General features: G+C 34.3%; 1 protein-coding gene across 1 annotated transcript in view; it reads left to right on the top strand.

Moving 5' to 3' along the window:
* Window positions 1-11,024, top strand: part of LOC111150694 (complement factor H-like) — a 66,141-nt gene extending 55,117 nt beyond the window's left edge. The window contains 2 exon segments of the mRNA XM_022508240.1: window positions 6,988-7,197; window positions 11,005-11,024. Coding sequence (XP_022363948.1) covers window positions 6,988-7,197; window positions 11,005-11,024 — 230 coding nt within the window.
* Window positions 11,025-16,376: the final 5,352 nt, after the last annotated feature.

The raw sequence follows: 16,376 nt of genomic DNA, 5'->3' as shown, positions 1-16,376 counted from the left end.
ACATAGATTATTTTTCTAAGGCCAGAACAAAGGTGTTATGCCTTAACATAAAGGGATGAAATTCTATACCCACTGGGTAATCTTACAGCCCAATGGTGTGGCTGCCGAAATAGCAGCATCAGCATCTTTCGGGAAATTGATAGAAATGCAAATGCAAGTTCTCAGACTCACTCAGACCTATTGAGTCAAGAACGTAGGCATGCAACCCTGAACATATCTTAATAATTCTCAAGGGATTCAATGTACACTTCAGTTTAGGAGCCATAGCTATAGCTTATGACACTTTTTATCCTCCTGAATTTCAGTGAGGAATTATATAATTCAGTATACAGGGCTCTGGGACCATGACTTGAGCCGAAGGCAGAGGCTTTAACCCACTGAGCCACCCAGGTGCCCCAGTTTAGAAAAGATTTTGAGAATGAAGCCCTGAACCAGTGTGGAAGATTCCACTTGAAAGTCCAAAATTCTGGGGAAAATATTTATTTACTATTTAATGTTTTTTTGTTCATTTTTTGTACTTTCAGAGCCATGTGTGGTATCAGAAGAAATCATGAGAATGTATAACATACGGTTACGATGGGTTGATAAGATACACATTTCTGCAAGAACAGGGGATAGTGTTGAATTTGTATGTAAACGTGGATATCGTAGAAAGACACCATATCATACATTCCAAGCAACCTGTCAGGAGGGGAAATTGACAAATCCTGTTTGTGGATAAAACAATGGTTAAAGTGCTGTCCTAAAATTAAAATATGTGTATTTATTCAGAGTTTTTCACTATTACTCTAATTCTCAGTTTAGTTTTTCAAGTGTTAACTAATTTTTATTCATAACTCAGAATATGTGTTTTAATATTATATAGATAGTGTAATTATAATCTAAGAGGCAAATGATTCACTTTTTTGGGGGGGGGGCCAGTAAATATTTTTAAAACCAGGTATGATGTGGGAAATAAACAAATTAAGTTAAATAACAAATGGAATCATGTCTAGGTCAATTCCTGGCACATAGTAAGTAAGCCTCACTTAGGGTCTATTGAATGGATATACACATACCTTTTTAACCAGGTCCCACATATGTTCCATTAAGAAATAAATCCAAGGGCACGGATTGCATGGAGCACTGGGTGTGGTACAAAAACAATGAATACTGTTATGCTGAAAATAAATTTTAAAAAAATGATTAAAAGAAAGAAAGAAAGAAAGAAAGAAAGAAAAAGAAAGAAAGAAAGAAAAGAAATAAATCCAAGGAATGGGGAGATGTTTGTCAAAGGGTACAAATTTCAGGTTTAAGATGATTAAGTTCTGGGAGTTTAATGTATAGCATGATGGTTTTAGTTAACAAAACTGTGTTATATATATGAAAGTTGTTGAGAGAATAGATCATACGTGTTCTCACCACACACAAAAATGATAGTTATGTGAAGTGATAAAAATGTTAATTAAACTTATGGTAATCATTAAGCACTGTATATGTGTACCAGATCATCATGTTGTACAAATTGAGTTTACAGAATGTTTTTTGTCAATTATATTTTAATAAAGTTGGAAAAATATTACATTAAAATATTTAATGAATAAATTTTAAAAAGAATAAAAAAAATCAGTTTATTCCTTGACAGTTTAGACCATTGGTACCCTAGCAGATAACTATTGAAATGTATATATGCTTAGAGCATGCATTTACAGAATGTTATACTCTCATTTGAATCTATTTCATGTTTTTATTAAAAAATTTTTTTTTAGTATTATGTTCAGTTAGTCAGCATATAGTACATCATTAGTTTTTGATGTAGTGTTCAACGATTCACTAATTGTGTATAACACCCGGTGTTCATCACCCCCATGTGCCCTCCTTAATACCCATCACCCAGCTACTCCATCCCCCCACCCCTCTGCCTTCTGTTACCCTCAATTTGGTTCCATAGTCTCCTAGGGTTTGTCTCCCTCTCTGATTTCTTTCCATTCATTTTTCCATCCCTTCCCCTGTGGTCCTCAACTCTCTTCTTTTTTTCCACATATGAGTGAAGCCATATGATGATTGTCTTTCTCTGCTTGACTTATTTCACTTAGCATAATCCCCTCCAGTTCCGTCCATGTCAATGCAAATGGTGGGTATTCATCTTTTTTGATGGCTGAGTAATATTCCATTGTATATACAAACCACATCTTCTTTCTCCATTCATCTGTTGAAGGACATCTTTCTGCTCCTTCCACAGTTTGGCTATTGTAGACATTGTTGCTATGAATATTGGGGTGCATATGGCCCTTTTTTTCACTACATCTGTATTTTTGTGGCAAATACTTAGTAGTGCAATTGCTGGGTCATAGGGTAGCTCTATTTTTAACGTCTTGAGGAACCTTCATACCGTTTTCCAGAGTGGCTGCACCAACTTGCATTCCCACCAACAGTATAAGAGGATTCCCTTTTCTCTACAGCCTTGCTAACACTTGTTTCCTGTCTTGTTAATTTTTGCCATTCTAACTGGTGTAAAGTGGTATCTCACTGTGGTTTTGCTTTGTATTTCCCTGATAGCTATTGATGTCAAACAATTTTTCCTGTGTCTGTTAGCGATTTGTATGTCTTCTTTGGAGAAGTGTATGTTCATGTCTTCTGCCCATTTATTGACTGGGTTATTTGTTCTTTGGGTGCTGAATTTGAGAAGTTCTTTATAGATCTTGGATACCAGCCCCTTATCTGATATGTCATTTGCAAATATCTTCTCCCATTCTGTAGATTCCCTCTTAGTTTTGTTGACTGTTTCCTTCACTGTGAAAAAATGGGTGGATTGCCTCTTAGTTTTGTTGACTTTTTCCTTTAGTGTGAAAAAGCTTTTTATCTTGATGAAGTCCCCAAAGTTCATTTTTGCTTTTGTTTCCCTTGCCTTTAGAGACATGTCTTGAAAGAGGTCGCTGTGGCCAATGTCGAAGAGGTTATTGCCAATGTTCCCTTCTAGGATTTGGATGGATTCCTGTCTCACATTGAAGTCTTTCACCCATTTTGAGCTTATTTTTGTGTATGGTGTAAGAGAATGGCCAAATTTTCCCAGCACCATTTATTGAAGAGACTGTCTTTTCCATGGGTATCCTCTCCTGATTTGTTGAAGATTAGTTGACCATAGAGTTGAGGGTCCATTTTTGGGGTCTCTATTCTGTCCATTGGGTCCAGGGCCAGACGGATTCCCAGGGCAGTTCTGCGAAACATTTAAAGAAGAAATCATACCTATTTTACTAAAGCTGTTCCAAAACATAGAAATGGATGGAAAACTTCCAAACCCCTTCTATGAGGCCAGCATTACCTTGATTCCAAAACCAAAGACCCCATCAAAAAGGAGAATTACAGACAAATATCCCTGACGAACATGGATGCCAAAATACTCAGCAAGATCCTAGCCAGTAGGATCCAATAGTACATTAAAAGGATTATTCACCACAACCAGGTGGGGTTTATTCCTGGGATGCAAGAGTGGTTCAACGTTTGCAAACCAGTCAGCATGATAGATCACGTTTACAAAAGAAGAGATAAGAACCATATGATCCTCTTGATGCAGAAAAAGCATTTGACAAAATACAGCATCCTTTCCTGATTAAAACTCTTCAAAATATAGGGATAAAGGGAACATAACTCAATATCATAAAAACCATCTATGAAAAGTCCACAGTGAATATCATTCTCAATGGGGAAAAACTGAGAGCTTTTCCCTTAAGGTCAGGAACATGACAGGGAAGCCTAATCTCACCACTGGTACTCTCAACATGGTACTAGAAGTGCTAGCCTCAGCAACTAGAAAACAAAAAGAAATAAAAGGCATTCAAATTGGCAAAGAAGTCAGACTCTCTCTCTTCGCAGATGACATGATACTTTATGTGGAAAACCCAAAAGACTCCATCCCCAAATTACTAGAACTCAAACAGCAATTCAGCAACATGGCAGGATACAAAATCAATGCATAGAAATCAGTTGCATTTCTATACACTAACAATGTGAGTGAAGAAATTAAGGAGTTGATTCCATTTACAATAGCACCAAAAACTATAAGATAACTAGGAATAAACCTAACCAAAGAGGTAAAGAAAGGATCTTTACTCTAGAAAGTACAGAACACTTATGAAAGAAATTGAGGAAGACACAAAGAGATGAGAAACATTCTATGCTCATGGATTGGAAGAATAAACATTGTGAAAATGTCTATGCTGCCCGGAGCAACCTACACTTTTAATGCAATCCCTACCAAAATACCATTGAGATTTTTCACAGAGGTGTAACAAATAATTCTAAAATTTATGTGGAACCAGAAAAGACGCTGAATCATCAGGGGGTTGTTGAAAAAGAAAACCAAAGGCAAGGGCATCACGATGCCTGACTTCAAGCTATATTACAAAGCTGTGATCATCAAGACAGCATGGTATTGGCACAAAAACAAATGAATCGCTTTTTAAAAGCACCACATTAGGGGACTCTGGGTGGCTTAGTGGGATAGGCATGATCTTGGGGTCCTGGGATTGAGTCCCACCTCATCTCTGCTCAGTGGGGAGTCTGCTTCTCCTTCTCCCTCTACCCCTTCCCCCACCACTCCTGCACTCTCTCTCTCTCTCTCCCCCTCTCAAATAAATAAATAAATAAATAAATAAATTTTAAAAAGCACCACATTAAAACTTGACAAACCAAAATGCTATGTGTCCTATTCATAAAATATCTATGGCAAGAAATTAGGTTCAATTGCTTCAGTGCCTGCTTCTATCCATCTCTTTCCTAACTTTCTCAAAGCTCCCTCCATAATTTCCGAGGCTTCCTGACACTCTGTTTCAGCAGAAATGGGAGAAAATACTTTTCTCCATGTTCAAAATAATATCATTTCAAAAACACATAAAGCCTAACTATATTATATTTATGTTAGTAATAAGATATAAGTAGTTATCACTTACTTTTGCATATATATATACATATATATATTTATATATAAAAGATGATGAAATGCATGGTCTCCTACAAGATGACTCTCTAGCACACATAAAAATTAACTCATAAAGAGAAGGTAAAATCTAATTGTGTGCATGACTGTCATAACGTGACATGAAAAGTGGCAAAAAAAAATCCATGATATCAAGTATAAACACACACACACACCATACTTTGAACACAGAATAAATGTTTATAGAACAAGGTCAGCAGAAGTACAATAGAATATTTACAATAACTATAGTTAGAAATATTAGTGGTCAGAGTTGGTATTTAATTCCTTAATACTCAACAGTATTCTCTATTTTTTTGTATCTTTAGCATATATCACCTTTGGACCACAAGAATGTATTATTTTAGAATAAAGATATATTTAAAACTAAGATAATACATGTTGAGACCTGTGAAAACCTCTTTGGTGATGATCATCAGATCTGAAAACATTTTCATGATTTTGCTTGTATAGAGGGTTTTGAAAACAGTCAACAACAAGTGTCTGGAATATGAGTTTTATGGTCATACATTTCACACTACGTAATTAGTTAAAATCGTTGACTGTAACATTTTAAGTTTCTACAAAAGCATGAAAACTTTAAGATGAAGATAAGGATATAAATTAGGTAAAAAAAAATTTAAGGTCTTATCTTGTTACTTCATAGTGCATCAAATCAGGTGGTATTCTAAGCACGTTAACTAACTAGAATTTAAATAAAAATTTGAGGGAAAAATGAATGAAAAACCTGCCATCACCAATGGAACCAGTTTATCTGAATATGAATCACAAGTGACAACTAATTTTCTCACATTTAAGTGGCAAATTATCTTTGCTGTTAGTATTAACATTGGTATATATATTATTTGTCCAAAACATTTCACCTGATGTTTATGGAATCTATAACATTTAACCTACAATTAGTATGGCCAATAACCAGTTATTGCATTGTTGGTTGCAAAGTAGTAATTTTTAAAGATCAATTCTATAACCTTTCTGTGCTTATTCATTGTCATTCTTGTGTAAAGATGAATGTTATTTTTCCAACTCTTTTTAAAACTTTCACCTAACAAGATTTAGTAAATTTTTTTTTGCTCTTTAATTTCCAATATTTGGAGTGAGGACTTGATGTAATGGTGACCTTCTATGACAGCATTAAGGATTCATTTCTTTCTTTTTGAAAAATGTATCAGTGTGGACTCATGAATTTTTATTCAATTTGCTATAATCAGTTATAGTGTTATTCTTTAAAGCTTAAGTTACCCCAAAATTGGCTAGTGAGTGCTTCTTGCAACTAGTTCCTAATTGCTTTGTTATATCTCTGTTAATCTTTGAGTATTTCTTTTTTAAAATCATTTTTTTTATTATTATTAAGATATAATGTATTATTTGTTTCAGGGGTACAGGTCTGTGATTCATCAGTCTTGTACAATACACAGTGCTCACCATATTTCTTTTCTTTATAGCACAACACAATGTTCCAGGCTCATGGTATACTTCCCTTACCCAACACCCATAATCAAAGATGGAAGATGGCTGTCAATACCACGCTGTGTTGGTCAGTAGTGCATAACTTGCTTTATTATGTTCTTTCAAATGGTATTAACACTCCCCTATGCTTTTCGTAGATGAACAAGTGGAAGACTTTCTCTATATTCCATTTTATCTTGAAACAGTATATTACAACCTAAGTATACAAATTAATCAGCATTCATTCACTGCTTCTGTGAAATGAACACAGACAAAAACTTTGGGTTACTATGTAGAGTTACTATGAGAAAAAATTTCCTTTTATCCCTCTTTTACTCCTTTTAATGAGCAAGATAAGAATGAAGGGGCGTATTGAACCTCAGAGGATAGCAGCATAGATATTACGGAGACATATATCCTTGCAAGTTGCAAATATTTCAGTTTTAAATGATTTAATTTGCTCATATTGTCCTTATTTTGAAATCCCAAGTAGGATTTGATTGTGTTTTTCTATGTAAGCTTTGTATTGGTGCTTGACTCTTTGATCTCTGTTCTTCATATAGAAAAGATTCTATGTTCAAAACCACCTCATATAGAACATGGAGTCGTGAAAGCATCTAGTTCTTCAGAAGAAAGGAAAGAAACATTTAAACCCACTTTTTATGTACATGGCACTAAATTAAGTTATATTTGTGAAGATGGTTTCAGGATATCTGGAGAAGATGGGATAACGTGCTATTTGGGAAAATGGAGATCTCCACCTCAGTGTGTAGGTAAGGACAGGATGCAAACTAATATTCTATTTTCAGCAGAATTAATTGAAAAGAATCTATTGTCATCAAACAGGATACTTCTGATTTCTATATTTATAGAGCCATTTATATATTTTACTATTATGATGTTTGAATGATCAAATCATTCTATTTTTGTTAATATTACTGGTTCATTCTGACCTTTTTAAAATTCTGGCACTAAAAAAACCTGAATGTATGGTGAAACTAAGTCTACCTATTCCTATAGGTATTCCTGTTCATAATCCTACTTATTGCTGCCTGGTTTAAATAAATTTTTTGTCAGATGTCTTGTTCATCATTTAGGTTTTTTATAATGGACCCAAAACATATAAACAGCATAGATTTGAAGAACACATGTGTTAAGATGTGAAGAAATGCTGGGGCACCTGGGTGGTTCAGTGTGTTAAGCCTCTGCCTTTCGGTTCAGGTCATGATCTCAGGGTCCTGGGATCAGGCACTGCATTAGCTCTCTGCTTGGTGGGGAGCCTACTTCCCCCTCTCTGTCTGTCTGCCTCTCTGCCTACTTGTGATCTCTCTCTCTCTCTCTCTCTCTATCAAACAAATAAAATCTTTTTTAAAATGTGAAGAAATGTTAAATATAGTTGATTAATGTCTATAGTCAGATTATTAAGTCTACTTGACTTCAAGTAGAGAGAGCAAAAATTTTTTAAACCTTATTTTGCATAAGAGCACAGATTGCTATACATAGCATGGTGATAGCTTCTAGGCAGTGTTGGGGTTTGAATGGCTTTGTTACTTTCTATCTGTCTGGAAATGGATTAGTAAGAAGATACCTGCTACAACTATTATACTTGAATGAAGTAGGGTTGAGATGGATGTCAGGCCTTCTGTGGCTGAGGGAAGTCATGGGTGAGGGCCAAATTGGGCAGATTTGCCAATTGTGGCTAAAAAAAGTCCAAATTCTTAGAAGATTAACATGATTGACCATGTAACAAAAGGGGCTACTGATACACATATTACAGAGAAATACTCTAATTTAAAGCTAAATGATAGTTTTGGGGTTTGAATTTATTCAGTAACAGTTTGGAATAATTATTTCTTGGCATGAGTAAATGAATGTTGTGGGAGTTAAGCTGGCAATGAAGGCATATGAAATGATAGGTTTTACATAGTATGGATATAGATTGTTGCAGATGTTAGAAGTGGTTACTATGATTGGTAAAATTAACATAAATAGTAAAGTTAATATAGAAGGGGTGAATAGGTTTATTAGTTTAATTTGGAGTTTGCACCCCCTTTTGGTTCCTAAGACCAGTTGAATACCTATGTTGGTTAAAAGCTTGAAAAAGCCATATTATCATATATGGAGGTATGAATTAGCACTTCTTACATACTTTCTTGATAAAATAACATAAGTTTTAATTGTTAGATTCACAATCTAATGTTTTTATTAAACATAGGTCCTAAAATAATTTGGGGATTAAGCAATAAAAGTGGAAGGGGCAATAAATAAGGATATGAGGGCATATTCTTGTGTAAATGATGTTTTTTTTTTAAAAGATTTTATTTATTTATTTGACAGACAGATCACAAGTAGGCAGAGAGGGAAGCAGAGAGAGAGAGGGAGAAGCAGGCTCCCCGCTGAGCAGAGAGTCCAACCTGGGGCTCGATCCCAGGACCCTGGGATCAAGACCTGAGCTGAAGGCAGAGGCTTTAACCCACTGAGCCACCCAGGTGCCCCTAAATGATGGTTTAATATTATTGATATGATATGTTTATTTGCCTTGTGATTAATATATAAAGGGAATATAGGCAGTAATCACAAGATCGATTCCTATTAGTATTATAGTAATGTTCAAGAATGATGGTATTACTACGAATAGTTTTCTAATTAAATTTATTGTTGGAGGTAAAGCTACGTTGGTAAGGCTTGCTAGTGGTCATCGTTCTGCTGTTAGTGGAAGGAGTATCTGCAGTCCATGAGCTAGAATTATAGTTCAATTGTGAAATAATTCACAGTTTGAATTTTCTAGACAAAGTAGTACTGTTGTGGTAAGGCCATGGACAGTTATTAGGACTGTAGTTCCTCTGTGAACTCATGGGTGAGAATGGCTACAATCCCTAGTGCTACATGGCTGACAGAGGAATATGCAATGAGTGATTTTTAAACCTGTTTGGTGTAAATAGATGAAGCTGGTTGTATTATTCATCACCCTTTTATAAGGAAAGGGTAAGACATGTAATTGGTTAAGGGGTTTAGTATTGTAATTTGTAGTGTAATTTGACTACCTAAGTTTGAGTGGTATGGCTGCAAATACTGTGGATCCAGCAACTGGGGCTTCTACATGTGGTCTTAGTAATCAGGGGCGCAGGCCATAAAGAGATATTTTTACAAATATGCATGTCAGTCATAGGAAAATGCTGAATTAAGAACTGAGCATTGTTTGGTTTCAGTATTGAAGTATTGGAAAATGTAATGAACCTATATGATTTTGGATTAAAATTAGCATGATGGGAAGTGGAGGTGATCCTACTAGTGTATAAAGTAAGAGGTAAAGTTCTTCATTTAATCGTTCTGTCTGATTTCTTCAGTCGGTAATAATATTAGGTTTGGGACTAATGTTGCTTTGAATAAAAGGTAAAATGGGCCAATTCTTTAGCAGTGAAAGTTATAATTAAGAATTTTTGTAATATACATAGCTAATGAATCATTGAATACTACATCAAAAACTAATGATGTACTATACAATGGCTAACTGAACATAATAAAAGAAGAAAGGTAGTATAATTAGTATTTGATATACATATTTTTTCAGGTTAGTGATTCTTTGGACAGATGACATTAGCTGGCTGTAAGTAGTAATGGGAGAAGTCATGTTATTAATGTTAGCAGAGCTCCTGATGGGGAGTCAGAATAGAAGATTAGTGAAAAGTTAAGGCTATTATAATTAAGTTTATCCAGGAGAATAAGTTGATAAAGCTGATTAACAGGCTTAAGTTGCAGTATTAATTCAGATTATGTTATTTTTTTTATAATCATGTTAATGACATTAGTGTTATGGTTTGAATAATAATTTTTAGCATGAAAGAAAGTTAAGATTTTGTACCAAGTCAATACCATAGATATTAGATACTGTAACCAATAATGACAGTCCTAGTGTAGACTCAGAGGCTGTGAATGCTAATAAGATAATAGGCATTATGCTAGCTGATGTAAAGTGAATGTTTAACATTATTACAGTTGCTATAATGAATAATGATATTATACCTTCTATGCATAATAATAAGGCTATTCAGTGGGATCAACATATTAGTAGTCCTTTAAAAGATACTGCAAATGCTAAAATAATATTAAAAGCTAAGAACATTTGAAACTTATGAAATTAATCATAATTTAATGAGTCAAAATTACTTGCTTTAATTCAATTATCATATTCAGTTCATCCTAACCTTTTTGAAGTCATAAGCTAAGTTTATGGCTAGTAATAAAATCAGAACTAACATCATAATAAGTAAAATTTTTAGGTTGTTTGTTTGGGATGCTCAGTGTAGGGGTAGGAAGAAGGCAATTTCTAGATCAAATAATAGAAATGGAGTGGCTACTAAGAAAAATTGTGTGGAGAAGTGTGGTTGTGTTGACCTATGGGGTCAAAACCACATTTTTATGGGCTTGATTTTTCTACATAGTCAATAGTCATTTAGTTGAGGAAATCAGAATGCAATAAATATAAGTAATGAAGTTAATAGTGTATTGGTAAATAGTGTCAGTATAAGGTTTGTTAATCCTTATTCCTTATTCTGTAAGAATCCTTAATCTGTATTCAGGTTATACAAAAACTGATTGATTGGAAGTCAATTTTACTATTTAACACTGAGAGAATAAGAACCTCGTCAATAGGTAGAAACATATAGGTCTGTGAAATGTAGTACCAGGAAGCTGTTTCAAATCCAAAATGGTAATTAAGTGTAAAATGGAATTTTAGTTGACATATAAAGCAGACAATGACGTAAATAGAACTGATAAGTTATGAACAATCTGTCTGAGCCTGGCTATAAAGAATAGTGAGCCATAACCTCCATCTCAAATAATAAATGGTGTTTTGTAATATTCTGAGGTTTGCAGTAATGTCAAATAAATTCCTAGGAAAACTGCAACAAAGAGGGCTTGGGATATACATTTTCAATTTCCTTCTTTTAGCGTGTGTTGAGCTAAAGTAATGGAGACTCTAGAAGCTAATAGAACTGAAGTATTAAGAAGTCATACTTCCAGGAGATTTAGGAGTGGTCAGCAACCACCTTATTCAGGTTTTACAGCTGGCCTTGAAAGATAAAAAGCTCAGAAGAAACCAGTAAAAAAGAAGACTTCTGAAATAATAGACAGGATCATTCCATATCATAGTCCTTTTCGGACAGTTGGTGTGTGATGGCCTTGAAATGCACTTTCTTGAATGATGTCCTGTCAGTATTGGTATATGGTTAGTATGTTGGCTAAGAATAATAGGAATGAGTTAAACTGGAATCATATTACCAGACCAGAAGTTATGGGAAGAACAGAGAGGGGTCCCAGAGAGGACTGGAATTTACCATGTGATATGCATACATTTGTGGATCTTTAAGTATTATCATGTAAGTGAAGGCTTAATAGAATAAATACATAAGCTTGAATTAAGTCTACTGTGAATTCAAAGATGGTAAGTAGGATAAGAATAATAAATATGATAAAATGACTAAAGTTGTTTCCCCAGTTAGGTGAATTAGATATCTGGCAGTAATGTTAGCTGCTAATCGTTTGGCCAGACTACTGGTTGACTAAACAGGCTAATGATTTTGACAACTAGTATAGGAATAAGTAGAATAGGTGTTCCATGGGGGTAGGAAATAAACTGAAGATGCTTTTGTTTTATAGTGGAGGTCAGTATTTATTGTTCCTGCCCATAAAGGGATAGCCATTCCTAAATGTAAATGAGTGTGGTAGAAGGCCTAAGAGATTTGTTGAGCTGATAAATAAATGATGTAAGTATTAGGGTCCAAATTTGTCCTTTATGATTGTGTATAATTATGATTTGTTTAAATATAAGTTGAATTAATCATGGTTGCATAGAAATTAGTTATAAATTAGTTGATAAGGTATGGGAAACAAAATGCTTAGGAATCTAATAGAATAATGTAGTCTGTTGGAGTAGTGAAAGAGGGGAACACATTTGCATTTATTTTGTTTTTCAAGAGGTGAGATGTTCTGATGTTTTAATTGCTTTTACTTCTGGGTTTGAAGGATGGAGATATTTTGATTTTTTTTGTTGAAATATAATAATACTATAATTATTGATATAATGGTAATAAATTATGTTGATGTATCTAGTTGTGGCATATCATTAAAGGAGAGGTTTAAACTTTAAGTCTTTAACTTAAAAGGTTAAGGCTATTTACCTTCTTAATGACTTTACAGTATAGATGCATGCCATTTTTGGAAATATTTTATTGGAACTAATTCAAGGATAGGAATAAAACTGGTTTGACCTACAGTCAAACCAGTGCCTAGACATATGTCAAACATATGTCTAGACATAGACATATGTCTATGTCACTGAACATTGTCTATAGTATAAACATAGTTCTGTAGATATGCTGGCTGTTCAATTTATATATCTGGGGATATCATCTGTTTTTAGGCCTAAAGAGGGGACAGTCCATGAATGTAAGAAGTCTTTGGATGAAATGAATACTTAAGTTATTTCTGTAGGTAAAACTACTCAATTGTCAACTTCTAATAGTTATAATTCTCCTCATTTAGGCCTGATATAAGAATTATATAGCAATTGAAATATAAGTCTTCATAATTTGTATATTTATAGCTTCAATATATAATCAGGGAAGGGTTATTGATCATTATGTAAGGAATTTGTAGTGATGGTAGGGCAATTAGAATTAAGATAATGTCTGATAGGATAATTCAGACTATTTTTACTTCTTGTGTAACTATTGTGCTTATGTGAGTTAATTTAGTTGTTAATATTAGGGAAATGATGTAAGGGAATAAAGAGCTAATTAGGAAAATATGATTAGTGTATGATCACAAGAGTTTAAAAGTTCTTCTATGAGAGGTCATGTTGCATCTTGAAAACTCAGCTGGAATGTCATAGGGTTTGAACCTATAATTTGACTTTGACAAAGTTATGCTGTTTTTACTAATTTCTCATTTAGGAAAAAAATAGTGGTTATAATATTGGCTTGCATCCAGTTGGAGGATTCTCTTCATATTTAAAATTTATGTAAGTAGGTTGTTAGTTTCTTTAAATGTATGATATGGGGGCGGCGGGGATTCCATGAAGTCTTGCAAGATTAAGTAGTTAATTCTATTGCTCCTTCTCATTTAGATACAAATGCTTCTCAAATTATGAAAATTATTCATTTATTGCTGTTAATGAGATAAATGAACCTACAGATGATATGGGTTTTTTTGTTGTATATATACATCTGGGTAATCAGAGTAACATCTTGGTACTCCTGAGTGTATATTTTGAGAATAATGGGAATCAGTGAACAAATCTTCCTATACTCCTATCAATAAGACATAACAAAAATGTGCTACTACATAAAATGTGTTGTGGAGAACAACATCCAAGGATGAACTAGCTGGACAATCCCTGTTAGATCTCCTATTCTAAGTAAGAAAATAAAACCTAAGGCTCATTGTATAGCAGGTGGTCATGTGATATTATCTCCATGGAGGATTGTAGCTTCAGTTCTGCTGGACTCCTTCTGGCTTTCTCCCCTAACAGAGGGAGAGTAGATTGAAGCCAGGTGACTAGGGCATTTAGCTGTTGACTAAAAGTTTTTGGGGTGAAAGCCTGCTAATCTAGCAAGTACTTAGCTTAATAAGTGTCTGATTAGCATTTAATTGATGCAGAATTGATTGCAATCCTTATTTTTCAGGAATTAAATTATATTTGCTTAGGATTTTGAAGGCTCTCAGTCTATACGAACTCAATTCCTAGTCCAGCACTGATAATATTGGTGTTAGAGGGAGAAATAATGTTGAAACTATTATTAGTGGTGATAAAAAGATTGTTTCATGTTTTCTAATTGTCATTTTAGTTCTATGTTGTTTATTGCTAGAAATACAGTTAGTGATGTGGAGTAAATTAATTGTATATAGGAATATGGATTCTAAGTAAGTACTGTGATGATAGTTATTAATGTTAACAAAATAATGTTATTTTTAAAATTTTTTTATTTCTTATATAATTATTCATTTAGGTAAGAATGCTGAAAGTGGTGGGAGGCCTCCTAATGCTAATATAATAAGAAGAATAAATATGATAAGGCATTTTATTTCATATTATGAGAGCAATAGTATTGTGGTAGGTAAGTTATATTTAAGTAATATAAATATAGTATGTGTTATTATAATGTAGCCTAATAAATTTAGGATTGTTATAGTTGGGTTACAAATGATAATAGCTGTTATTCATCCTATGTTAGCAATTGATGAATAGGTTATAAATTTTTCTTTTTTTAAATTAACATATAATGTATTATTTGTTTCAGGGGTACAGGTCTGTGATTCATCAGTCTTACACAATTCATAGCACTCACCATAGCACATACTCTCTCCAATGTCCATTAGCCAGTTACCCCTTCCCTTTAACCCCCCTCCCCCCAGCAGCCCTCAGTTTGTTTCCTGAGATTAAGAGTCTCTTACGGTTTGTCTCTCTCTCTGGTTTTATCTTGTTTCATGTTTCCCTCCCTTCCCCTATGATCCTCAGTCTTGTTTATAAATTCCTCAGATCAGTGAGATCATATGATAATTGTCTTCCTCTGGTTGACTTACTTTGCTTAATATAATACTCTCTAGCTCCATCCATGTCTTTGCAAATGGCAAGATTTTGGTTTTTTTGATGGCTGCATAATATTCCATTGTATATATATATATATATATATATATATATACACCACATCTTCTTTATCCATTCATCTGATGATGGACATCTAGGCTTTCTATAGTTTGGCTATTGTGGACATTGTTGCTATAAACGTTCAGGTGCATGTGCCCCTTTGGATTCCTACATTTGTATCTTCAGGGTAAATACCTAGTAGTGTGATTGTTGGGTTGTAGGGTAGCCCTATTTTCAAGTTTTTGAGGAACCTTCATACGGTTTTCCAGAGTGGCTGCACCAGCTTGCATTCCCACCAATAGTGTAGAAGGGTTTTCCTTTCTCCACATCCTTGCCAATACCTGTCGTTTCCTGACTTGTTCATTTTAGCCATTCTAACTGGTGAGTGGTGGTATCTCACTGTGGTTTTGATTAGTATTTCCCATATGTTGAGTGATGTGGAGCACTTTTTCATGTGTATGTTGGTCATTTGGATGTCTTCTTTGCAGAAATGTCTGTTCATGTCCTCTGCCCACTTCTTGATTGGATAATTTGTTCTTTGGGTGTTGAGTTTGTTAAGTTCTTTATAGATTTTGGATACTAGCCCTTTATCTGATATGTCATTTGTGAATATCTTCTCCCATTCTGTCAGTTGTCTTTTGGTTTTGTTGACTGTTTCCTTTGCTGTGCAAAAGCTTTTGATCTTGATGAAGTCCCAATAGTTCATTTTTGCCTTTGCTTCCCTTGCCTTTGGCAATGTTTCTAGAAAGAAGTTGCTGTGGCTGAGGTCAAAGAAGTTGCTTCCTGTGTTCTCCTCAAGGATTTTAATGGATTCCTGTCTCATTTTGAGGTCTTTCCTTCATTTTGAGTCTATATTTGTGTGTGGTATAAGGAAATGGCCCAGTTTCATTCTTCTGCATGTGGCTGTCCAATTTTTCCATCAGCATTTGTTGAAGAAACTGTCTTTTTTCCATTGGACATTCTTTCTGGCTTTGTCAAAGATTAGTTGACCATAGAGTTGAGGGTCCATTTCTGGGCTCTCTATTCTGTTCCGTTGATCTATGTGTCTGTTTTGTGCTAGTACCATACTATCTTGATGATTACAGCTTTGTAATAGAGCTTCAAGTCTGGAATTATGGTGCCACCAGCTTTGGTTTTCTTTTTCAGCATTCCTCTGGCTATTGGGGTCTGTTCTGTTCTGTATAAATTTTAGGATTATTTATTCCATTTCTTCAAAAAAAGCTGATGATATTTTGATAGGGATTGTATTAAATGTGTAGATTACTCTAAGTAGCATAGACATTTTCACAATATTTGTTCATC

This window comes from Enhydra lutris, unplaced genomic scaffold (assembly GCF_002288905.1).
Source record: "Enhydra lutris kenyoni isolate GAN:26980312 unplaced genomic scaffold, ASM228890v2 scaffoldscaffold24, whole genome shotgun sequence".
NCBI lineage: Eukaryota > Metazoa > Chordata > Mammalia > Carnivora > Mustelidae > Enhydra > Enhydra lutris.
The sequence above is the reverse complement of the archived record's forward strand: the minus strand, read 5'-3'. Positions and strand labels throughout refer to the sequence as shown.